Here is a 25,628-nt window from a genome sequence, read left to right as displayed (position 1 = left end):
CTTTCTGTCTCCATAGTAACCGCTGGAGGTCCCACTGTTAAAAGCCAGCAGGACATCAAAGGTAAATTAAACATTCCTCTGCCTGTGATTGTGTTCTACTAGAGTAACTCTAGAGTAACTCTAGAGTAGTTACTTCTTCACTGCTTCATGTTACACATATGGATCCTCAGGATCACTGATAGTGACTCAATATGCAAAGGTTGGATTTTCCAACATAAGGTTTGATTTACTAAGGTCCAAAAACAGCACTAAGCAGGAGAAACACAACATGGATGGCTAACTGTGGGAAAGCCAATGCTGTAAGGAAAACAATAATAACAGCAGATGTAGTTACGAAAAGATGGACAGATAATAGCTAATGAATGGGTCTTGATTTACTGTATATAGGTAGGGTTAGGTATATAGTTTAGTAGATCAACCTTTAACACCTGAGGAGGTTTAGGAGACTTTGAGTAAATCACACATTTAGACCCCATCATGTTTTTAAAGCTGTGTTGAGCTCAGGTTTGCCTTGAAACAATGTTAACAATAAAGTATTTTCTCTCCTCAGAGCAGCTGATATATTTAATAAACCTGTCATTGCTCCACTCAGCTTTTTCCAGCTCAACAATCCAGGAGGAAGAAAGAATCCAGGAGCCGACCTACGTAGACTTTAAATTACTGAGCAAATCCAGAACACTTGAACTCAGGCCAGAATCCAAACATTGTTCGAGCACTTTAGTGAAAAAGAAAGAGAAACCAGTTTTCCTCAGCAAACTGTCTCCAGCAGCAGTAGCTGTTGGGAACAGCGCCTCCCTCACAGTCAGGGTGTCGGGCTTTCCAACACCCAGAATCACATGGTTTCACAATAAACAGACCCTGAGCAGCTCATCCAAGTACAAGTTCACTCAGGACCAAGACCTGTTCACTTTAATCATCATCAGAGTTGAAAAAGAAAGTGAGGGTGAGTATTCGTGCACTATCAGCAATAGGTTCGGGCAGGAAACATGCAGCTGCTCCATCAATGTTCAGGAGGTGAAGTCCTTCCATGAGCATATGGTACCATGTGACAAACCTCCAGAGTTTATTAAAACCATTGAATCTGACCAACTTGTAGAAGGAAGTCAGAGTTATTTCAGATACAAAGTTACAGGTAATCCTGTACCTGAGGTTCATTGGCTCAAAGGCAGCTTCCACATAGAACCCAGTGGGTTCATCATCATCGTCAATAATCCTGATGGCTCAGGCTTCATGAGCATTAAGAGTGTCCAGCAGGAGCACAGTGGGGTCTACACCTGTAAGGCTTCCAACCGCTATGGGGAGACCACATGCACTGCTGATTTGTTGGTAATAAGAGACAAGTCTGTGCAGAAAAGTTCCAGTTTAAAAATATCAATGACAGAGTTGAGGTCGTACCAGAAACAAACCCTGTCCGATCAGATGATCTATACCATTGGCAGAGAGGACCAGCAGATCATTCCCATTGAAGAAGTGGGAACACTCAGGGAGCTCAACGTCTCTTTTGCCACCAAGCACAGAGAGCCTCACACACACCAAGCTGCAGTCCTTCAGTCTCATGAAGTCCAGGAGTTGGTTTCTGGAGTTCCCATTTGTACTGCTCAGGTTTCAGCTATTCCTGCCAAACAGCTTCACACAGAAGCCTTTTTATCTTCTGTCCACGAGAAGCAAAAGATCATAGAGGAGCACTTTGAAAATGTCCTCAGTCCTGAAATTGTTGATCTTGATTTTGCCAAAGAGCAACCGGCCAAAGTTATGTCGGCTACAACAGCAGAGGTGCTTCCACTGTTTACGGCTAGAGCTGAAGCACTGAAGGTCCAAACTGGAGAGCAGATAGACACCACGTTAGAGTCCAGGCAGCTGGTCAGTGGTCATGGAGTTCACATGGTTTTACCAATCCTAGATGAAGCTTCACACGTCGTTCAAAAGCCTGAGGAAGAGAGGAGCTTCAGAGTAACTGAGGGTGTAAAGATTTTGTACTCGGCTCAGTCTGAGGCTCAGTTGGCTCTGACTGAGCAGCATGTGAAGGTTGTGGCGGCTTTAGAGCCATCGACTAATCCCTGTCACGATAAAGAACGGCCAACGTTAGCTTTAGCTGCTGTGAATGAGGCTCCACTCTGTTTCTCTCAGGAGCACAAGTTTAAAATAGAAAAAACAGAAAAGGAGATTGCTACCATGTGCAAAGATGAGGTGATGAAATCAGCCATAGTCAGTGAGGAGAAGTACAAGCTGTGGGCGGAGCCTACGGGAAAGGTGTGGCCCATTGCAGCTCCTGTATGTCTGCAGCCTCAGTCTGAAGAAGAGCGACTCCTCAACCTGCATGTCATCAGTTCTTCTCATGTCCTGCAGGCTGAGGGGCAGCTCAGCTGTGAGAGGCCCTCATTGGTTCAGACTGAAGCCAGGAAGAGCCCCACCATAAGGCACTCATTGACCCAAGAAGATCAGCAAACAGTGACCTGTGAGGCCATCTCAGAGTTTACTGCAAAGACAGACAAAACCTCAGCCCAGTCCAGGACAGAACCAGTAAGATCCAAACACCTCCAGTGTGTCCAGTGCCTTCATGTTCTACCAAAGGAGGAGCTGCTCACCTTCTCCACACCTGAACATCAGAGGGCTGCAGCTAATCGGGAGAAGGTCAGGAGGATGACAGCAGCCTCTGAAGAGGTGAGACCAATAGTGGCCGATTACCTCAGGGACAGAAAGATGTCAGTGGACGGGGAGCAGGCCCAGCTCTCCACAGAGTCCCTGAGAGCCAGCACTCTCAGTGTGGTTTCTGAACCTTTTCAGCTGCCAAAGGAGACCCCATTAGTGACTGATGCCAAGCAGCAGCATGCTCTAATCCAGAAGGAGGACTACTGGAACATCATGCAATCCTTAAAGATCACAGACATACAGACTCTAGAGGAGGGTCACACCGTCAATGTCAACTCAACTGAGAGCTTCACATCTCAGATGAAAACTGAGTCTAAGATCCCCAAAAATACCATTTTCATTGAGGGGAAGGCCATTGCCACAGAAAACTGCTCCATAATGGAGGCTGCCCAGCAGGACTTTGGGGTTCAGATCCAGGAGGGTCAGTCTGTCCGGCAGTCTGTGGTCCTGGAGGAGAAGCAGCCCCTCCTGGCTGAGCATTCACAGGTCATCACTGAACCTAAGGGAGCTTCAGTGAGCTTTGAGAAGCAGCCCAAAGAAGCCATGTTAGTCCATGAGTGTCAGGAAGGCCAGACTCTGCCCAAAGAGCTGATGTTTATTATTCACATCCCCAAACCCAGCAGAGCCACCGCCCGACTCCAGCTCAAAGAAGCCCTGCTCTCTGCTGTAGCCAGGAACCAGCCGGTGCTCCTGGCTGACGTGGTGAGTACGTTAGACGCTGTGGAGGTTCATGAGCTGAGAATTCTAAAGGAACCCAGACAAACCACCTTCACCTACCTGATCACCTCCACAGGATCTCCTCTGGAGGTCACATTGTGTTTTGAAGGTGAGTATCCTCAAGTGGCTAACCTCAAGGCTGAACTGCAGGTGGTCCTGCATGCTCTGCTTTCCCGTGAGCAGCAAAGTGTAAGTTCAGAGGTGTGCAGAGCTGTAGCGGTCAGCAACCCTCAGCAGGTCCAGGTGACCTTCACAAAATCAAAGGAGCTCCTGTGCTCAGTGGTAGATGTTGTGATGATGGCAGAGAGTGCTGCTGGTTTTAAACCACCTTCACCTCAGTCTGCTACCCTCAGTAGAGAAGCTGAGACTTTGGTTCACAATCAAACCACAATCCATCAAGCTCTGAAGCAGAGCTGCACAAACACATCTGAACTGGAGCTAACGGCTACTCAGCACATGCACGTCCACACAAAGACCAGAGAAGCTGTGATGATGTCCTCTGATAGTCCAGCACAATGTCCGGTTTTCACACAGCCTCTGGAGAACGTTTGCTGTGAGGAAAACGGTCAGGCTGTTTTCACTGCCACTATAAAGAACACGAGCACAGTTCATTGGTCACTGAACGGTAAAAGACTGAAATCTGGCGCAGAGTTCAAGTGTTCCAGAGACCAGGAAACATTCAGACTAGTTATCGACAAGGTGATGAAGGACAGACACCAAGGAGAGTATGTCTGTGAGGCTGAAAATGAAACGGGAAAGAGCAGCACATCGTCCAGGCTCACGGTCTCAGCAGGTTTGATGATGAACTTATCTTTAAATCATCATCAACTAACGACTTCCACCTGAAAACCTCTGACCAGCAGCGAGAACCATTGACCTGTGAAGATGTTTTTCCTTTAAAAGACTCTTAAGAGTCCCTCAGCATGTTGAAATGAGGTGGTTAAAGTTAGCGCTAGCGCTAGTAGCCAGTCAGTAGCTTCAGGTCTGAGGTTTTCAGTCCAATCACTTCATCAGATCTCCAACCTTTTTCCCATCATGCCTCTGTCCATTCTGTTCTGCATGCTGTCTTCCTCCTGCAGCATTTCTCCTTCTCACATCACAGCTTCGTTCCTCTTCCTCTTCCTTAGTCTCTGCAGGATCTCCACCATCCAGATCTTTACTGTCACTGCTTTCCTTTGTCATTTCGGTTGTCTGTCTGTTTTCCATCCTATCTCACTCTGACTCTGTGGTTTGCAGTGAAGCCAGTGTTCAAACACCACATCGTCCCCATGGAGGTCACCATTGGACATTCAGCCAAGTTCGACTGTGAAACAGAAGACGCTCCAAACATGAGCTTCAAGTGGTTCAAAGATGGTCATCCAATCAAAGACGGGGATAATTACCGCATCATCAGCCGCTTCAGCACCTCCTTTTTGGAGGTGCTCAGCACAGGGAGGGAGGACAGTGGAGAGTACACCTGTAAGGTGTCCAATCAGCACGGCAGTGATGAATGCTCCGCCCACCTCAGTGTGACTGGTAAGTGCCATCAGACCGACACTGGGTGTTCTTCTAAAGGGTTTACATGTTGACCCATTGTGGGTTCTGGTTCTGAGAAGGTGATGGGGGTGTGTGTGTGTGTGTGTGTGTGTGTGTGTGTGTTCACTCTAACATGTTTCTTTCTCCAACCCTAGAGAAATCCCCTCCTGTGTTTGTAACTAAGCCTCAGCCTCAGACAGTGTTTGTGGGCAGAAAGGCAGTGATAGAGTGTGTGATAAGTGGATCTGCTCCTCTTACTGTGCTCTGGTTTAAAGACCAGCAAACGTTGCCTGACGTGCACTCACACTACCAGACCTCTAGTGAAAAGAACAAACACACTCTAGAGGTGATGGAGGTGGGGCCGGCTGACGGAGGCTGCTATGAGTGCAGGGCGTCCAACAGCTTTGGGGAGGCCCAGTGCAGCCTGGAGCTGCTGGTGATCAATAAGCCCAGCTTTGTAAAGCACCAGGACTCAGTGGCAGCGGTGCTCGGAGGTCCACTTCACCTGGAGTGTGAGGTAGACGAGGACACAGGAGTGACTGTGACCTGGACCAGGGATGGTAGAAAAGTGCACCAGTCCCCAGACTGTAAACTGTCCTTTGAGCTCAAGACAGTCACTCTTTATATCCCAAAGACAACTCTGAAAGACTGTGGGAACTATGTGTGCACAGTGAGTAATGAGGTGGGGACTTCATCCTGTACCACGTCAGTCCAAGTACAAGGTAAGACCTGATGTGTTGAAGGTGCAACTCTATCTGTAGAGCCAGATGTGCTCAGCTCACATTCACCTTCTTACTTTCTCTCTTTTTTATGCTATTTTCTTTGGCTTCATGTAAACTCTTCTTTGTACCTGCACTTCTCACTAGAACCTCCGATCTTTGTAAAGAAACTGGAATCCACCACAGTGTGGAAGCAGGGCAGCGTGGCCCGACTGCAGTGCAGCGTCACTGGCTCACCTGAGCTCATCTTCACCTGGTTCTTAAACAACAGCCCTCTGTGTGCTACCGAGAGACGCCTCATTAGCACAAGAAACGGCACCAGCACTTTAGAAATTCACAACGTCATGTTAAGTGACGGCGGAAACTACACGTGTGAGGTCCTGAATAACTGCGGCAGTGACAGTTCTACCACTAAAGTCACAGTGAAAGGTTGGCATGTGCACGCCTGTCAGAAAAAGATCATCATCAACACATACTCATCAACTGTATAGATTTTATAATGTTATACAAGCACTCATCTAATCTATTTATCTATCTATGGATCTATGAATCTATCTATTGATAGATCTATCTATCTATCTATCTATAGATCTATCTATCTATCTATCTATCTATAGATCTATCTATCTACCTATATCTATAGTGAAGTATTAAGGAACCATGTAGACGCTCTGTTTGACATCCTGTTGATAATAATTGAATCGATAAATCTATTTTATGAAAAGACTTCACTGGTCAATCTTTGTTTTTGATTCTTTTAATTTGATTCTTTTTTTTCTGGAAATAAACTAAACATTTTTTTCTCATATTTAAGAATTTCTATCAGATTGTGTAATATATTATTTATCTGTATTCTCATCATTTGAGGCAATATTCACTAAAGTTACATTAAATATGACATTTTTATAATCTTAACATTCTTTCTGCTGTGGCTAATATTACATCATATTTAAGAACATTTCCAAACATGATCTGATTAGTGTAATCTTAGTGTGATGCCATGTGCTCCTGCAGAGCCTCCATCTTTCAGAAAGGAGTTAGAACCTGTGGAGGTGGTGAGAGGAGCTTTAGCTGTGTTGGAGTGTGAGCTTTTGGGCTCCAAACCTTTTGAAGTGCTTTGGAAGAAGAACAAGAAGCCTCTGACAGAAGAGAAGAAATACCGCGTACTGTCAAGAGGAAATGTGGCTTCCTTTGAGATCCAGTCATTTGAGAGTACTGACGCTGGAGAATATGAATGTCTGGTCTCCAATGAAGTCGGCTCAGCAACTTCACGTTCAGTGGTGAAACTGAAAGGTTAGTAGGGTCTGAAAGAATCAAGTGGGATATGGTTCTAGTGATGTGGGTTTGATTACTCTTTTGTTGCCCCTGATATTCCAGAGCCTCCTCTGTTCTCTAAGAGGTTTGAAAGTGTAACAGCAGTGTTGGGAAATACAGTGAATCTTCAAGGAGCCATAAAAGGCTCCGCCCCCATCACTGTCAAATGGTTGAAGGACTCTGAGCTCCTCAGAGATGACGATCCTGACCTTAAAATCACTTTAGAGAACAACATTGTTAGCCTCTCATTTTCCTCCGTTGACATCAAACATGGCGGCCGATACACTTGCCTGGCTGAGAACGAGGCTGGACAGCAGAAATGTGAAGCTACTTTAGCTGTTCAAGGTTGGTGCCAAATGAGCTTCATCAAGTTCATGTTTAGAAGCAGGTTTGTTAAGTCTAATGTGTATTTCAGAACCGGCTAGAATCTTAGAGAAGGCAGCATCTATCACTGTTACCATGGGTGAGGCTGCAGCGCTGGCCTGCTCCATCTCTGGGAGCCCCCCCTTAAAAGTCAAGTGGCTCAAAGAGGGGAAGGAGTTGGTCAGCGGCCGTAAATACAAGATCATAACAAAGGAAGACACAGCTATCCTGAAGATCCTGTCGGCAGATCGAGGCGACACCTCAGAGTACACCATGCAATTGTCCAATAAAGTTGGAAAAGACGAGTGCAGCTGCTCCGTGTCTGTCCTCGGTCAGTTAATAACGTTAGTGTCAGTCACTCCACTGTGTTACTTACTCATGTGTTCCTACACAGATCGGGCCATTACTCCATACTTTACCAAGTCACTAAAGAAGTTGGATGCCAATGTTGGTAGTGATGTTGTGTTGGAGTGCAGAGTGGCTGGATCTCAGCCCATTGTCATCTCATGGTACAAAGATGACCAAGTGATCCAGAGCAGTGCCAGGTTTCAGATGGACTTTAGTGAGAGCACAGCCACCATGTCCATCAAGAGTGTTGAGCAGAACGATGGAGGCACGTATAGCTGCAGAGCGTCCAACAGCTCAGGAGCTAAAGAAACCAGCGGCGCTCTGTCCATCAAAGGTTAGGACGGTTCTCATTTACCTTCACATGTCAGAGGAACCACAGCGTCTCAATGACCATGCTCTTTGTTTCCTCATCACTCCAGATCCTCCACTCTTCACAGTAAAGCCAGAATCTCAGCACGTCCTACCAGGCTCAAACGTTAGCATTAAAGCAGCTTTTAAAGGATCAACTCCACTTGTTGTTAAATGGTTCAAAGAGGAGAAAGAGATTTTCACTGCAGGAAAGTGTTTCATAAAGAAAGATGCCTCTTCAAGCTCTTTGGAGCTACATTCAGTGAAACCCAGTGATTCTGCTAAATATACGTGCCAAGTGACCAATGATGCTGGGAGGGTGGACTGTACGTCTGTCCTCTTCGTTAAAGGTGCTTTCTTCTTTCTATCTTCTGAATGTTGGCCTATATCATGTGAGTGTTTACGCTAATGTTTATGTTGATCCACAGAAGCACCAACGTTTTCTCTTAAACTGGAGCCTTTAATGATGTTGAAATGTGGACTTCCACTGAAGCTGTCCTGTAAGGTTCAGGGCTCGCCCGTCATACATGTAGCTTGGTTCAAAAATGGCTCCCAAATGGTTTCTGACAGCAGACATAAAATATCATTGGAGAAGTCAATAGCAAGTGTTGAAGTGGAGGAGTGCTCAGTGAATGATAGCGGCGAGTACGTGTGTGTGGCCTCCAGCGATGCTGGTAGAGACCAGTGCAGCTGCTCCCTGACAGTACAAGGTTGGTTCTATCTTCTGGATCTGTTTAAACTCACATGCAATCTGAAAGAATCCTAAAGTTATTTAGTCCCAAGGTCAACAATTGATGAAATTGATGAATGGTTATATGTTTTTGTTTTCCAGTCCTTTTGATTTAGATCTTAGATGTGGTCGAATAGTGGGGTCCATATTTTCTTCCTTAAGCTTCCACTGCCTTTAAAATTGACTCATCTCATCTCTTTTTTAGAACCTCCACTCTTCCTAACTCCCTTTGAATCAGCTGAACTTCTAAAGGGATCTGAACTTTCCCTGGAAGCCACTGTTACAGGGTCTGCTCCTTTTGAAATAAGCTGCTTCTTCAATGATAAGCTGCTCACAAATGACAAAAGGCACAAAATTGGTGCTAAAAATGAGATGGTGACTCTGCAAATCCTGAACTGTGAAAGCAGAGATACTGGAACGTATCGGTGCACCGTTAGTAACAATGTTGGGGAAACCTCTTGTACTTTTCAACTCTTTCTGAAAGGTTAGTCAAAGAAGTGTGTCTGTGATGCATGTGCTTCTACCTCAGTGAGCTTTAGTCAGCAAGTAATAAACAAATCTTCTGCTTTGTTTATTTCTGCTTCCAAGGGCTTGAGTTTTATTTTCATTCAAAGAGAAAAGCTTTGCATATGCCTGTGTACACTTTGCAGCTTAATTTGTGGTCTTCTCCCACTAGAACCACCCAAATTTGTTAAAGGTCTAGAGGACATGTCCTGCATTGTGGGCTCTGAGATCTCCATGAAGTGCATGTTGTCTGGATCACAGCCCATGGCTTTCACCTGGATCAAGGATGATTATGAGCTCATGGAGGACGAGCACGTTAAAATGTCCTTTGAGGCTGAAAGTGCCCTGTTGAGTTTAAAAAATACTCAGCTATCCCATGGAGGGAAATATGTGTGTCAGGCACAGAACAAAGCTGGAATTGTGAGAAGCTCTGCGGTCCTGGTCATCACAGGTTTGTGGGATCTCTTGACATTTTTTCTTTTTTTTGTTCATGTTTTCTGTCTTTTTAACCAATCCACCCACTGCAGACTCACTCCATCTTCTTCTGTAATTCTAGAGCCAGCAACTATTACAGAGCAGGCAAAGTCCATCTATGTAACGCAGGGCGACCTGGCCCGGCTGGAGTGCAGCTTCACAGGCACTAAACCACTGAGGGTCAGGTGGACCAAGGCAGGAAAAGAGTTGAAATCAGGCCAGAGACTAAAAATCCAAAACAGAGAAAGCAGCTCAGTGCTTCAGATCCTCAAAGCAGAAAAAAGTGATGGTGGCGAGTATATCTGTGAGGTTTCCAACGGTGCAGGAAGCAGTTTCTGTGAAGCTTTGATCACGGTTACAGGTCGGTTAGTTTCTATCAAAGATTTCAAAGACATTTGATTTGCATAATTTGTCTGCATTAACTTTGCTTCTGAATTCTGCATTTATCAGACAAGGTTATCAAACCATCCTTTTCAAGAAGGCTAAAGGAGACTGAAGGCATCAAGGGGTCGTCTATTGCCCTGGAATGCCTGGTCTCTGGTTCCCTGCCCATTACTCTTCAGTGGTTCAAAGAGGAGACAGAAATCCTCACCCACAAAAAACACAAGTGCACTTTTTCTGAAAATGTGGGTCTCTTGGAAATTAATGATCTTGACATTGGAGACAGTGGCAGATACAAATGTGTAGCTACCAATGATGCTGGATTGGCTCAGTGCTCAGGGATGCTGCACGTCAAAGGTTACGCAACCTAAATTGTTCTTTCTCTTGTAACTATTATCTTGAATGTCATTTATTAACAGTCTTTGTACATTTATTTAACAACAGAACCACCGTACATTCTTGAAAGACCCCAATCCAGAGAAGTGTTGCCTGGATCAAACGTTAAGTTTTGTCTCGGTGTGTCTGGCACGCCGCCTCTGACCATCAAATGGTTCAAAAACCAGAAGGAGATTATATCCAGTGCAGACTGCTCCGTGGTTAAAGACAACAACTCCAGCTCTCTGCAGATCTTCTTTACCAAGCCCTCAGACTCTGGAGACTACATCTGTAAAGTCCACAATGAAGTGGGCTCCACATCCTGCCAGGCAGCACTCATTGTCAAAGGTTTACATTTGTTTCTCATCTTTATCACATTCTTTATTTACCAAGAAAGACAAACCAATGACAACAATCAATCTTTTTCAGAACCTCCATATTTCATAGAAAATCCTGTTGGTGTGTCAGTGGTGAGAGCAGGAGAGAGGCTCATGTTTAGCTGTAAGGTCGGTGGTACTCCTGACATCTCTGTGCGATGGTTGAGAGAAGGAGACGAGATCAGACAAAGTGCCAGACACAATCTGTGCTTTAAAAACGACATTGCTACGTTAGAGATCAGCCAGGTTAGTAACAGTGATGGTGGAAAGTACTTCTGTGAGATCAGTAACGAGGCCGGCACAGTGAGCTGCACATTTGGACTTCAAGTGAAAGGTTAGTTTTGTAAACCAAACAATAGGTGTGAAAAGCCCCCACTACACAGAGTAAAGCTCACTATAAACGTTTTGTTTTTTTAGTGCCGCCATCGTTTGTTGAAGAGCTGCCATCTCTACAGGTTGTTAAAGGCTCCACTGCAGCCTTTATTTGCAAAGTGGCAGGAAGTAGTCCCTTCAAGGTTACATGGTTAAAAGATCAAAGGCCAATCAAAACCTGCCAAAAGTTCATGATTTCTGATGGAAAAAATGTGGGTCTGACAATTCATGATTGTAAAGAGAACGATGTTGGTTCTTATCAGTGTGTGGTAGCCAACGAGGTCGGGAGCTGTGAGGGCTTCACCTCCCTCTCTCTAAAAGGTTGGTTTCAACTGATGATTATAGATCAAATAGGTTAGATATGCTACTGAAGAAATTTCTGTCCCTCAGTTCCTCCAATATTTGTGAAGAAGATGGAAAACGTTTCAACCATTCTCGGAGATGCTGCTGCATTTTGTTGTATGGTGGATGGTTCTCCACCTCTTTCTGTTCAGTGGCAGAAAAATGAGAACTTTATATCAGAAGATCCAAAAATCCAGAGGACATTTGAAAATAACCTGGCAACTCTCAAAATTCCCATGTGTGAGGCAGGTGACAGAGGGAAATACACCTGTCTGGCTGTAAATGAAGCAGGACAGGACAAATGCTCTGCCACCCTCACTGTTCAAGGTACAGGTACTAACATCACTGCACACATTACCCATTAACACACAGTACTCACCTATTTTCTTTGGTCTTCAGAACCGCCTTCCTTCTTGGAAAAGCCAGAAGTGGTCAATGTGACCTTCGGTGATCCGGTTAGTCTTGAGTGTACAATAGCTGGAACTCCCCAGATCAGTGTCAGATGGCTGAAGGAGGGTAAAGAGCTTCAGTCAAGTGCAAAACATCAGCAACATCTCCAGAACAATCTGAGCAGTCTAAGCATACAGTCGTGTGAGCTGGAAGACAGTGGAGAGTACACGTTGGAGGTGAAAAATTCTGTTGGACAGTGCAGCTGCAGAATCACGCTGGTGGTCTTAGGTTGGTCAAATTAAGTCTTTATAGGACACCTCTGTGTTTCTATGAGTCTAACCATCTTTGAACTTTGCTTTAAACAGAGGAGGTTGTTCCTCCCACCTTCATTAGAAAACTCACTAACACACAGGCCGTCATGGGCTCCATGGTTTCGATGGAGTGTAAAGTGGCTGGTTCTCTTCCTCTTTCGGTCGAATGGAACAAAGGCCGAGAAAAGATAAGGAGCGGCACCAAATACAAGCTCTTACATTTTGAGCATGCTAGCTCTGTGGAGTTCAAACTAAGCCAGAGCACTGACACAGGAGAGTATTCCTGTAGGTTCTCAAACAAAGCCGGCAGCTGTGTTTGCAGTGGAGTCGTCACAGCTAAAGGTTAGCTTCCAGCTTTCTTCTTCTAGCTTTCTCCAGCATTCCTGCTATTGTGTGCTAATGCTCTCTCTGTGTGGGTTATTGTAGTTCCACCCACGTTCACAGCCGAGCCCGAGTCTCAGACTGCAGTTCCAAAGTCAAAGGTGCTCTTCAAGAGCATCTTCGACGGAACACCCCCATTTACAGTCAAATGGTTTAAAGAGGAGGTGGAGCTAATCAGCGGGCCTTTGTGCACCATCAGGATGGAGGGACAGTCCTCCTGTGTGGAGCTGCCTTCAGTAAGCCCTCTGCAGGGAGGAATTTACTCCTGCCAAGTTAGCAACAATGCAGGCACAGCTAAGAGCGCCGCACACTTGGTGATAAAAGGTTGGACTCTTCTTTTTTTGTTCGTCAACCTCACTAATGTTTGTTTTTCTCCTTCTGTTTCCCTGCTCAGGCTTTTCATCACCTTGGTTATCCGTTCTAACTCCTCAGCTGTTGTTTGGTGCTAATGTGACCTTTTTTTTGTCATTTTGCAGAGCCACCTCGGTTTGTCATCAAACTGCCTCCAACAACCTTTGTCAAGCAGTGTGAGAGACATCGGTTTGAGTGCAAGGTGACCAGTGTGCACTCTCTGAAAGTGTGCTGGTACAAAAACGACCAAAAGATAACTGACAGTGATGACTACAAGACCATGCTCGTAGACTCAACTGCGTACCTTGAGCTACGCATGACCAAGTTTGAAGATAATGGCGTTTACACTTGTGAGGCTTTTAATGACGCCGGCAGCACCAGCTGCAGCTCCATTCTCACAGTCCAAGGTTAGGGAAAATACTCAAATCTTGGCTAAATTGTGATGTTTTGATGATGTTTTCCTTCTAGCTCTGTTGCATGAGAGCGAAGGTCAGAGCCTGAGTCCAATGATAAACTGACATGGTGTTTCTGTCAGTCACTCTGTCAGAAAAGAATCCATCTTTGATCTTCTTACTTCTATGGGTTTGAAGAACATGTTGAATTTGATCATAGTGTCTGACAGAACACTAGGACAGGTCAAACTGCTGATTGATTCAACTCGTTTTTATATGATTGTCTTGAGTTTTGACATTTTGTGCATGTGTATTTTGTAGTTTTGTCGAGCACTAACAACTGTGACTGGTTTCTTGCAGTCTTTGTTCTCTGTTTAGTTCTGGTTGGTTCTCCTGCATGAACTGAACTGTGGCTCAGATGGTGCTCATTTTAGAGCTAATGGATTTTCATTCCCCATTCTAACATTTCACTATGTGTTTTTCCCAGAGTCACCCTCTTTTATTAAAGTTCCTAGTCCAGTAGAGGGGATTAAAGGAAAAGATGCCAGCCTTCATTGTGAGATACATGGTACACCCCCCTTCCAGGTCAGTTGGTATAAAGACAAGAGGCCCCTGAAGGACAGCAGGAGGTATAAGATGGTCTCTGCAGGAAGCTCTGCTGCTCTTCACATTATTAAACTGGACCAAGAAGACACTGGCCTCTACGAGTGCCGCGTGTCAAACAGTGTAGGAAGTGAGTCTTGCAACACCAACCTCACTCTGAAGGGTAAGTAATAAACCTGAGGTTGTTTACTTTAGAGCTGAACCAATGCCTCTCATTTCCTGTCCTCTTTTAAATAGAACAACCAGCGTTCGTTAGCAAACTGGTGGACCAGTCTGTGAGAGTCGGTGAGCAGATGACACTCACAGCCAACGTGAAGGGCTCTGAGCCTCTGACTGTGTCCTGGATCCAGGACAAAGACCACATCCTGAGAGACGGTGACAACAGAATAATCACATTTGAGAACAACGTTGTTACTCTTGTAGTCCCAAAGGCTGATTCCACTACTGTGGGTAAATACACCTGCCAGCTGAAGAATGATGCTGGAATTGTGGAGTCTATCTCCAAAGTGACTGTCCTAGGTCTGTAGACCTCCAGACTACACTGTTACAGTATGAGACACTTGGTTTAGCTCAATCTCTTTTTCTTATTTTCTAGAACCGGCTGCAATTGTTGACCACCCCGAGTCAATGAATGTGCAGGCAGGAGATAACGTAGCCATTGATGTTACAGTCTCTGGTTCCCCAGAGTTGAAAACAAAATGGTTTAAAGATAACAAAGCCATAACTGCTGGTGCCAAGTACCAGATATCCTTTAGTAAGAAGGTGGCCACCCTGAGAATTTACTCTACTGATAAAGCAGACACTGGAGATTACAAAGTAGAGGTTTCAAATCCTGTTGGAACATCCTCATGCTGCACTAAACTCTCTGTTTCAGGTTGGTGATCAAAGATAGATTCTACACACTTTATCTTCTGTTGATTTGGCTGCAATGCTTTGTTTTTACAAATGTTTCTTTATGACAATAGAGAAGTCAATTCCTCCCAGCTTTATAAGGAAGCTGAGGGACACCCACCACATTGTGGGTAAACCCGGTGAGATGGAGTGTAAGGTGACTGGCTCTGCTCCTTTAAGCATCTCCTGGTTCCACAATGGCCAGGAGATCAGGAGTGGGTCAGATTATGACATCAGCTGCACTGATAACACCTGTAAACTGAGGGTTCCCGCCATCAAGATGTCAGACTCTGGCAAATACACGTGTAAAGCCCAGAATGCTTCTGGAGCCTGTGAGACGAGTGCATCAATGAATGTGACAGGTCAGTGCACCTTCAGGTTGGACCACTGGCATCAGGGTCCTAAAGCTCAAAGCTAATTACCATTTCTTCTTTACTTCAAAACAGAACCGCCCTCTTTTGCTGAACCACTTGAGAACAGGGAAACTCTGCCCGGCAAAAATGTTTCTTTCTTGGCTAACGTGCAAGGAAGTCCACCTCTGAAAGTGAAATGGTTCAGAGGATCAAAGGAAATACAGCATGGTAGAGGGTGTGAGATCTCTCTGAAGGATAATGTAGCCACTCTGGTGCTCCATAAAGTGGACTCTTCTCATGGAGGAGAGTACACCTGCCAGATTATCAACAATGCTGGCAAGGAGAGTTGCCCAGTTTATCTGTTTGTCAAAGGTTTGTTGGTTTTCTCCTGTTTTAACCACCTGTGATCTTCTGACAGTGAGTTGAACTGATGATGGATTCCCTCTCTCAGAGCCAGTTCACTTTGTAAAGAAACTCAGGGATATTTCCTGTGAGAAGGCCAAACCTCTGAGGCTGCAGGTCACCTTTGCTGGAACACCTCAGGTCAAAGTCACCTGGAAGAAGGACGGGCAGCTCATCTGGGCTTTGTATCACTACAATGTGATTACGACAGACACCTCCTCCATCCTAGAAGTCCTGAACTCTGACAGTATAGAGGCGGCTGGTAGATACTCTTGTGAAATAGACAATGGCGTTGGAAGTGACCAATGTGCTGCTCAAGTGTCACTCTTAGGTAACATGTTTTATTTCATGTAGATGTAGCATTATTAACTTATTTATGACTTAACCACTCCTGCTGATGTACTAACCTCTGATCATCATCTTTCAGAGCGACCGTACTTTGTTGAAAAGCTGCAACCTGTCACGGTGGTAATGGGTGAGTCCATCACCCTGAAATGCCGCCTCGCTGGGACTCCTGACATCTCTGTGTCTTGGTTTAAATCCGGCGGAAAACTACGCAAGTCTGAGAGGTTTTCCATGGACTTCGTGAATGGGTTTGCAACTCTGAGAGTGAACAAAAGCACCAAGTTTGATCAGGGCGAGTACACCTGCACAGCTGAGAACAGAATTGGCTCCGCCTCCGACAACTGTGAGGTGACAGTTACAGGTGATGTTTGTTCTTCTCTTCCTTATTTTAGCTGCTTATCAAAGTTCAAACATTTGATCTGTCCTTCATGTCTTTATCTCACACACTGTGCTAATGAAATACAATGTTCTCAGTGTGGCTTTCATCTTCAGAGTGAAACCAAACTGTGTTCAGTTCATTGATCACTGGTTCATATACTGTGTTTGTAGGACGAATTATGTAGATTATTTAGGGATAAAGAAGTGGACTGATTTGATGATATCGTCAAAGGTCAAATACATGTGCAGGACTTGTGGTATGTTAGTCTTTTTAATATGCATTGTCCTAATGTCTCTAATTTAGTTTAATTCAATATGGAAACTTTTATATTATCTTTAAAGCTTCACTGGATTTCCTCTGCAGATTTGAGAGTTGGATTGTTGATGATTGGTCTGTGGGTTTTTATTCAACATTTATTTTGGATCTGGTAATGACTGCTAACATAAAGACCAACCACTTTAAAACCTGTGCATCTTTCTACAAGAAGGAGAACTCAGCTTCAGTCTGAAACCAAAACCACAGAGTGGGTTTTCATGAGACAAAGCTGAAGTTTGAGGGTTTAATGAGCTTCTTTATGCTTTTTATTTGAGCTCTTGATACATATGCACGGCAGCCTAACCAGCACATGCTAACGCTAACAGCAGCATTGATCCTCTAGAGCCAGTACGGTTCCTCAAGAAATTGGAAGACTGCACTTTCATAGTGGGAGAGCCGCTGAAGCTGGCGTGCACGTATAGCGGCAGCCAGAGGGTCTACGTGTCCTGGAGGAAAGACAACAAACCTATCTGGGCCTCATACAAGTACAGCGTTAGAACCAGCGAGTCCACCTGCATCCTGGAGATTCTGAACAGCGATCGGCCCGACGCAGCAGGAACATACTCTTGTGAGATATCGAATGATGCGGGAAAAGACGTGTGCCATGCTCGGGTCAGCCTAGGTAAAAACACTAATGCTAATCCTTACTCTGCATGGTTCAGCTAATATTGCTCAGCAGGTCTGCTAGGCTCACTTCCACCAATGGATGCATGCTTCAGCCAGTGCTACTGATGCTAACCAAAGCGTTGCTCCTCAGAACCGGTCCGCTTTGTGAAAAAGCTGGAGGACGTGTACTTTAGACTCCGGGATCTGCTGAGTCTGAAGTGCACGTACACTGGCAGCCAGAGAGTGCATGTGACGTGGAAGAAAGACGGGAAACTAATCTGGGCCTCGTACAAGTACAACGTGAAGACTACAAAGGACAGCTGCATCCTGGATGTCCTCAACAGTGATTGTGAAGAGGCTGCAGGAAAATACACATGTGAAATCACCAACAGCGAGGGAACTGACATCTGCCACGCTGTCGTTAAACTAGGTAAACCTCAAGTTCTCCCCTGCCTTCAGCAGATGGTTTATGATTCAAACTCCTTAAATCTCTGAACCAATGCAATTATCAGCATGTTATTAATATATAACACAATTCACTTCTAAAGCTTCTCACAGCTTTTCTCCGCTTCACTCAAATGTTGGTATAGACACGGGCTTCTGTCCTTTGACTAACTGCATTGCTTCTCCCAGAACCCGCTCGCTTTGTCAACAAACTGGAGGACATGCACCATGAGCTGGGTAAGCCTCTGAGGCTACAGTGCAGCTACAGTGGCAGTCAGCGTGTCTTTGTGACTTGGAAGAAAGACGACAAGTTGATTTGGGCTTCATACTTGTATAATGTCAAAACCACCGACTCCTCCTGCATCCTGGAGGTCCTGAACAGTGATCGGGTTGCTGCTGCAGGGAAATATACCTGTGAAGTTTCCAATGCTGAAGGAAGTGACATATGTCATGCACATGTAAAGATAGGTAACTCATAAAATGTCCACTTCCTAACTCTGACCTGTTTGTAGTGTAGTCCAAACCTTGTGGTCTTATCTTTGTTGGTAACATGAGGATGTCCTGTATAAAGAGTCCTGGATTGCAGTGTCCACATGTCTGCGTTTGGCTCCAGGAATGTTGTTGAGGGTTGGTGTTGTCGCATCCGGGGTTGATGTCAATGTGATGTCCAGATTTGACGTTGATGTGTTCTTTGGCTGGTTTTTTGTTTTGTTGGGTTTTAAGTGTTCTTGACAATGTGGTCTGCATCTGTGATAAACATCTCAGGGGTCTTTGTTCTTGGGGTGGACCTTCAATGGGTCTGTGTCAGAGATTGCTGTCCTGTTATGTTATGAGTTGAGCTGTTGACATTATGGTTCGTTGACTGTAAGCAACTCTAATTGATCTGATTCTTCTTACTCTTCTCTGCAGAGTCCAAAGTCCCTCCAACCTTTGTTAGGAGACCTTCAGAGCTCATGACTGACAGCGTAGGCAAAACAGTGAAGATGGAGTGCAAGGTGTCAGGCTCTGAGCCTCTGAGCGTTACATGGTACAAGGACAACACAAAGATCCTCCCATCAGGGAAACACAACGTCACTTTCCAACACAATGTGGCTGTGTTGGGCATCGTAGACTCCAGGAGCTCTGATAGTGGCACCTACGTCTGTGAGGTCTCCAACGAGGTCGGCAAAACATCCTGTGGGGTATCGCTTAGCGTCTCAGGTACGAGGACATTGTTTGAGTTTTTAAGGGTTTTTAAATTGTGCAGCTCACATAAACTTTAATAGTAATGTTAATCTCCTTCATAAAACTAGCTTCAGCTAGCACAGGGGGCAGTAGTGGCCTAATGGACTTTCAACCAGAGGGTCGCCAGTTCTAATCTACTGTTTGCCATCTTTATGAGCCCTTGAGCAAGGCCTTTAACCCTAATAGCTCCACAGCAGTTGGCAACCCACTACTACCCCTGGTAAAACTACAGAAACATTACACTGGAGTGATTAATAAAGTATGCATCAATATTATAAGTCACAAACTAATGACAAATTATACAGAGTAGCTCAAACTTTTTGTCTTCTGTCTAAATTGTACATGTTCACGGTGAGGAAAGTAGATTTTCCCATCTGTACTTTAGACACCAGCCAGGCACCGAAGTTTGACGCGCCTCTGCAGCCACTCAGTGTTGGTGAGGGCGACAAGCTGAGCCTCAGGTGTCATGTGACGGGAACACCTCCACTGACCGTCCAATGGTTGAAGGACAGGAGAGAACTAAAGTCCAGTGGAAACACCAGGATCACGTTTGTGGGTGGAGCACCCAGCCTGGAGATCAGCCAGGTGTCCAAGAGTGATGCGGGAGACTACCTGTGCAAGGCCAGCAATGCCAGCGGTAGTGACTTCTGCAAGTCCAGAGTCACAGTAACAGGTAACCATAGAAACAGGGGTCACAGTAACAGGTAACCATAACAACAAAGTAATGATGAGTGAGCAGAGACTGGAAGTCGTAAAACACAGGAAAATTCACAGCCAGATGTATTATTGTTGCTTCCTGTGTGTTCATCAGCTCATTAACTTGATGACGATTGTGATTTGATGACTTTGGTGTTTTGTAGTTAAAGAAGCGAAGCCCCCCACGGCGGAGCCTACCGCAGCTCCAGCTGCCACCGCCGCTCCAGCTGCCACCGCCGCCGCTCCAGCTGCCACCACCGCCTCTCCAGCTGCCACTACCACAGCTCCAGCTGCCACCACCGCCTCTCCAGCTGCCACCACCGCCTCTCCAGCTGCCACCACCGCCTCTCCAGCTGCCACTGCCACCACCGCCTCTCCAGCTGCCACTACCACAGCTCCAGCTGCCACCACCGCCGCTCCAGCTGCCACCACCGCCTCTCCAGCTGCTGCCGCTCCCATCAAAAGACTCGCCAACCTGTTCTTCATCGAAGAGCTCCAAAATATCTCAGCCACGGAGAGTGAGTGTCCAACTGTGTGATTCTGTAACCAATGCATTCAGCAATGGTAGCTTCAAGTTTTTGTGTTTCCACAGAGGAAACTGCCACACTGATCGCTAAGATTGGAGGTGACCCTATCCCTAGCGTGAAGTGGATGAAGGGCAAGTGGAGACAGATGACCCATGGCGGACGTATCTCTATTGAACACAAAGGCCAGGATGCCAAACTGGAGATCAGAGAGCTGACCAAGTCTGATGCAGGACAGTACCGATGTGTCGCCACAAACAAACACGGGGAGATTGAGTGTGGAGCTGAAATTGAAGTAACCAAAAAGGAGCAGATGGGAGGACTAGGAGATCTGAGGACCATGCTCAAGAAGTAAGAGAGCCAGCGAAATGTTTTTCTTATTGTCAAAATGCCCCAGGAGTCCAGCCATTACTCTGCTTTCTGCTTGTAGGACCCCCTCCAAGCAGAAGAGCCCCAAGAAGGAACTGGAGGTTGACATCGTTTCCCTAATTCGGGGTCATGACCCCAAAGACTTTGAGAGAATCCTGTCAGAACATGGGATCTATGACTATCGCATCATTCTCCAGGCTATTGAGTCCTTAAAGAAGGAGAAGGAGATGGAGACTGGCCAACTAGTGAGACCCTCGCCAACATTTATTAAACATCATCTTTACTGAAACAAACACTAACGTCTGTAAAACTAAGGAGCTGAGAAGATCAGAAAACACATCATGTCTTTTACTTTAAAAAGTGTCCAATGTTTCACAATTTATCTTTACACATATATACATACATACATTTCGTTGTACGGCTTTATGGTTCTAAACCATGTAGTGAGCAGGTGAATTCAATCCTAATCAGGCTTTAAACGGGAGAAATTAATCATTTGTTCCTGAGTTCCTGATTCTTAAAAAACACATCACAGAGGAGTGAGATGTGTGTGAGTGACAGTGTGTGTGTTGTTTGGTTGTTCTGCAGGAGGTGGAGCGAGGAGGTCGTGTTGAGGAGGAGGACATGGCTCGTCTGATGCAGCAGCTGGAGGGGCGCGTTGCTGATGAGGTACAAAGTGGTTTAAACAGGAATGAATGAGAAAAGGCTTCTTTTATCCGGTTCACTCGTAATTTTCTTGTGGTGACTTGTGTCATTGATCCTCAGCCCGTCTCTGTCATGGAGGACATCACTGACCAGGAAACTCCTGAGAACCAGAGCGCCACTTTCAAGTGTCAGATCCAGATCAACTACCCTGAGATTGGTCTCACCTGGTACAAAGGCACGCAGAAACTGGAGAACGGTGACAAGTATGAGATCAGCAGAGTGGGCCATCATCACTATCTGAAGATCAACAAGTGTCTGCCCAAAGACCAGGGCAACTACCGGGTGGTGTGTGGACCTCACATCTCCAACGCCAAGCTCACCATCACTGGTAGGGGCTTCTCATTTGTCCTAATGCCCTCGAGGTTTAATCTGACAGTTCTAAACCTTTCAGTGTCTTTGTTTTCATACTAACAAACATCAGCGTGAACCACATAATGAGTGTCAGCTTTGTTTCTTTGGACTTTCAGCTGACAATGAGCCACATGTAGTAAAACACAGAGCACCATGACCACAGGACACTGGTTTGTTCTTTTCAGACTCTATTTGCTGAGAAATAAAAAAAAGGAAAAGAAAGAAAAGAATGTGTTGCAGTAAGTGAGGTTTTAGGGACATTTAATAATTCAAATATTACACAAATGACTGCTGCCTTTAGCAGAGAGCAGCTCAGTATTGAATGTCCTCTGTCACTGCTGACGTGGTTCATCTAAGACACATAGTCAGATAAAGACACGTTAAAGCAGCTGAAGCCACAAAGGAATGATTGGATTCAGAAATTAATTCCAAACTTTAAATAACTATATAACACTATTTAACCATCTTCATTAATAACACTGTGATGAATTCTTCTTACCAAATAAAACCACTCCTCCATCACTGTGTGAGATAACATAGAACCATCCAGCCTGTGATTGGACTAAAGCAGGACCTAGGTTTAGTCCCAGCTGTGTCCTATCATGGGTCCATAGACCTAGGTTTAGTCCCAGCTGTGTCCTATCATGGGTCCATAGACCTAGGTTTAGTCCCAGCTGTGTCCTATCATGGGTCAATGCTGAGGTGGTTGTTTTTCTCCTTCAGAAACCAAACAGCCACTGGAAGAGCTGGTTGTTCAGAAACACATGAGGATCAGAGAAGAACTCCAAGGAGGTATGAATGCTTTTAGAAGCTTCTGCTTCCATCAGCCTTCTGCTCAGCTGCTGTTAGACCTCTGTCTGTCTGTCTGTCTGTCTGTCTGTCTGTCTGTCTCTGGTGCATTCTCTGTTTTTCTTCTCAGTTTTCCTTGTGTTGTGTGAAGATTATTGATCAGTGATCAGAGGTTGTCTTGCTCTGTCTTTGAAGGCTCAAAGAACATCTGATCTCCTCCTGTTGCTCTTCTGCTTCCTTTACTCATTCACTCTTGTCTTTGTGTCTCTACTTTTCTTCTTTGGTTCATGCTGACATTTTAAAGTCAGAGAAGATGAGATGAAGCCAGCAGGTCCAGGGTGGCAGGATGAATTTGTCACAGCAGAAGGTAACGCTCACTGCTGAAGCCTCTCTGTCTGTCTTTCCTTTTGTTGTTGTTTTCTGTTGGTTTTTAGTTTTCAGTATTCTTAATATGAAATCCTCCAAATTATATTCAAATCTCATGTCTTTCAGTTAGAATGTAAAACAAGCTCTTTAACATGAAACAATTCTAAACACTAAGCACAGAATTCAACAAAGTTTGGGAGGTCAAACCATGGTAAGAAGCCGAAACAACCTTTCCAGTCTGGTACTACTACACAGTTTTGTGGTCTTTATTTTTTTCAAGTAAATAATCACAAGCACAGGTCAATAAGCCAAGGCCTGAAACTCATTTATTTCTTCATCTAAAGACCAAGATCTCTGTCCATCTTTGGATGTTTGTCAGTCTGAACTTGTCACTATCCTGCTTGTCTAATTCTTGTCTTATTTAAAGTTGTCTTGTCGCTTCCTAAAATGTTCCGTGTTTATTCTTCTGTCATCTTTCTCTTTTCATTTTGGAAAAATCCTCAGTTTACACCAAACCAGCACCTCAGGAGGTTTCTCTAAAGATCTCTACAGAACCTTTCCAACCCAAAGGGTTGTCTCGCATATCTGCTATAGCAGAACCCAAAGGGGTTTCTCACAAAAAGAGCTCCCTACCAGAACCCAAAGCAACTGAAAGACAACCTGAAGCTGTCCAGAAAAAGATGGAGGCCCCTAAACCGAGAGGTAACTGGACATCTTTGGTTTTCTTGCAGTTTTCCTGTGCTGCGATCTTGTCTTTGTGTTGTTCCTCTTGTGTGTGACTAATTGTGTGAAGGCAGTGTTTGTGCACCTCTTCAATAATGTTCCAAAGTTTTTGGGGGGTTTTTTTTGACTCCAGACAAAAACATTGGAGCTCATTAAACTCTTCGTTAGAGTAGGCCAGGGGATGTTGTTTTTTGTCTCCTGTTTCTGTTGTAAACACTCAATAGAGTGAAAGTGTTTTTCCTTCTTTGACATTATAACCTGGTCAAGTTGCTCACATTCTTGCGTATCATCATTCTTCAAAGCAGCTGGAGCATCAGCACCAGAACAACTGTTTCTTCAACCAACAAAGCCACATCCATCACCACAGGGTGGCCGATTCCCAGCTGAAGGTACTCTGCTTTCTCTCACTCATTTAGAGTCTATCTTTGTTGTTTAGTTTAACGGTGCATATTCTTGTCTTTTGTACAAGATGTTGACCATTGGGAGGAAGCTGTGGTCAAACCAGCACAGGTGGAAGGTCTTCCATTACCAGGTATTACAGAGGCCTGATGTGTTTATTCTTAAACTACTTCTCAAAATACTCTGCTCAGCACTCGCTAGAGTGTGGCTTTTATGTTCAAGATAATCTTATCTTTTGAACAAATGTTCTTCTAAGTTGTCTCAGAGCCGAAGCATCCAGAGCCTCTGAGAAATTGGCCTGCCAGTAAATTCACAAAGACTTTTTCTGGACCAGAGGAACCAGAAGAATCTCATAGAAAAAGGTTTGACAAAGTTCCAGTTCAATCAGAAGCAATGACAACATCTGAACCAACAACAAGAGAAGAAACTATAAGCAGCATCCAAAAAGTCACCAAAGTTCAGCAACAAACAAAGAAGGTTTCTGAAACATCAATGAAAGTTGATGTAGGAAGAACTGCTGTAAAAGAACCAAGAAGAACAACGGTGGAAGAACAAGTATCTGTAATGTCATCAGAAGAACCTACAATGCAGCAGAGAACTCCACAACAAACTGTGAAAGTTATAAAGCCTCAACTAGCAGGTAGATGTGTTTACATGTGCTCCTCATACTAACCTACTCTCCTCTTAGACATGTTTGTGTACTGTGTTTTTTTGTGTTCTCTGAATATTCATTTGAATCATCACACAGTAGAACGGAAAGGAACATCAGTACTAGCTAAACCCAAGCAGGAAGTGACCAAACACATGAACGGTATGTTTGAGCTCTAAGGGCTGATTACTCACTAAGTAACTTCATCTATAGATGTTCATTTTGATTTGTCCTTTAAAGCAGATGAGACTTCTGCTGCAGGAAGGATAGAAGGTCATCCCACAGTGAGAGGTATTAACCAAATACTCTCACTTCACTGTTAATGGATAATCACATACACCACTCAGAGCTCTGTCTAATGTCTTTTTGTTTTTTCTCTGAACATTTGTTGTTCTCCTCTTGGACACCACTCCATGGTGCCTTTCTTCTATTTTAAAATCTGTCCAAGCTCCTGTGGAGATTGGTCTCAAAGAAACATCAGTGAAGGCTGAAGATAGAGAAGAGGCTCCAAGAAATAAAACTTTCAAGAACAGGATTTTTCTGACTGAAGTCAAAGAAAGGCATGAGAACACAACGACATATAAAGAAGTGAAAGAACAGATACTTTCACTGAGAGTAGAGACAGTGGAGACAAAAGGAGAAGTTAGAGCAGTGTGTGATGAAAACCACACAGCTCCATCTCTTAAAGTCACACACATTAGTGTAAAAGATCCACAGTTCGCTTCCAAAGAAAAGACACTTGAGATAAAGTTTGAAGAAAGAAGTGTTTCAGAGCCAAAAGATGATAAATATTTTGAATCTGTCCATCATGGATTGGTCACAGAAGAAGAAGTGGTTCAAACTAAAGTGTCAGCAGCACCAAAACCACCAGCATCTCACAGAACAGAAGAGAAAACAACATGTCCTTCAGACCAAGAAGCCTCTTTGATGAAGAAACAAAGTTCTTATACAGCAGACGAAGCAGAAGACATTACTGCACCTTTAAGAGTGAAGAACAAAAACACAGGACCTGAGGTCAAAGCTCTTAACAAAGGTATTCTTAGAGGTGCACAGCCTCGAGATCAAACCTTTTAATCTGTCAGATACATCACAGACTAACTCCTCATTTAGAAAAGATACTGGATGGTTTACACAGGTAGCCT

At 44.7% G+C, this 25,628-nt stretch overlaps 1 protein-coding gene across 1 annotated transcript in view; it reads left to right on the top strand.

The window, feature by feature from the left end:
- LOC114454835 (titin-like) overlaps positions 1 to 25,628 on the top strand; it is a 168,620-nt gene that overhangs the window by 23,638 nt on the left and 119,354 nt on the right. Inside the window, 46 exon segments of the mRNA XM_028435630.1 lie at positions 17 to 61; positions 593 to 4,159; positions 4,603 to 4,881; positions 5,037 to 5,603; positions 5,748 to 6,029; positions 6,615 to 6,893; positions 6,978 to 7,259; positions 7,330 to 7,608; positions 7,672 to 7,959; positions 8,045 to 8,323; positions 8,402 to 8,683; positions 8,909 to 9,187; positions 9,380 to 9,658; positions 9,764 to 10,042; positions 10,132 to 10,419; positions 10,507 to 10,785; positions 10,867 to 11,148; positions 11,232 to 11,507; positions 11,577 to 11,855; positions 11,928 to 12,206; positions 12,284 to 12,571; positions 12,656 to 12,934; positions 13,087 to 13,368; positions 13,841 to 14,119; positions 14,194 to 14,475; positions 14,552 to 14,830; positions 14,922 to 15,209; positions 15,294 to 15,572; positions 15,652 to 15,933; positions 16,030 to 16,308; positions 18,601 to 18,891; positions 19,301 to 19,588; positions 19,776 to 20,129; positions 20,204 to 20,486; positions 20,566 to 20,749; positions 21,093 to 21,173; positions 21,270 to 21,537; positions 22,284 to 22,352; positions 22,654 to 22,716; positions 23,220 to 23,417; positions 23,741 to 23,827; positions 23,908 to 23,970; positions 24,094 to 24,477; positions 24,586 to 24,648; positions 24,727 to 24,777; positions 24,935 to 25,519. Of these exon segments, the coding sequence (XP_028291431.1) occupies positions 17 to 61; positions 593 to 4,159; positions 4,603 to 4,881; positions 5,037 to 5,603; positions 5,748 to 6,029; positions 6,615 to 6,893; positions 6,978 to 7,259; positions 7,330 to 7,608; positions 7,672 to 7,959; positions 8,045 to 8,323; positions 8,402 to 8,683; positions 8,909 to 9,187; positions 9,380 to 9,658; positions 9,764 to 10,042; positions 10,132 to 10,419; positions 10,507 to 10,785; positions 10,867 to 11,148; positions 11,232 to 11,507; positions 11,577 to 11,855; positions 11,928 to 12,206; positions 12,284 to 12,571; positions 12,656 to 12,934; positions 13,087 to 13,368; positions 13,841 to 14,119; positions 14,194 to 14,475; positions 14,552 to 14,830; positions 14,922 to 15,209; positions 15,294 to 15,572; positions 15,652 to 15,933; positions 16,030 to 16,308; positions 18,601 to 18,891; positions 19,301 to 19,588; positions 19,776 to 20,129; positions 20,204 to 20,486; positions 20,566 to 20,749; positions 21,093 to 21,173; positions 21,270 to 21,537; positions 22,284 to 22,352; positions 22,654 to 22,716; positions 23,220 to 23,417; positions 23,741 to 23,827; positions 23,908 to 23,970; positions 24,094 to 24,477; positions 24,586 to 24,648; positions 24,727 to 24,777; positions 24,935 to 25,519 (15,078 nt within the window).

This window comes from Gouania willdenowi, chromosome 21 (genome assembly GCF_900634775.1).
Source record: "Gouania willdenowi chromosome 21, fGouWil2.1, whole genome shotgun sequence".
Classification (NCBI taxonomy): Eukaryota; Metazoa; Chordata; class Actinopteri; order Blenniiformes; family Gobiesocidae; genus Gouania; species Gouania willdenowi.
This window is presented reverse-complemented; position numbering and strand designations above follow the sequence as displayed.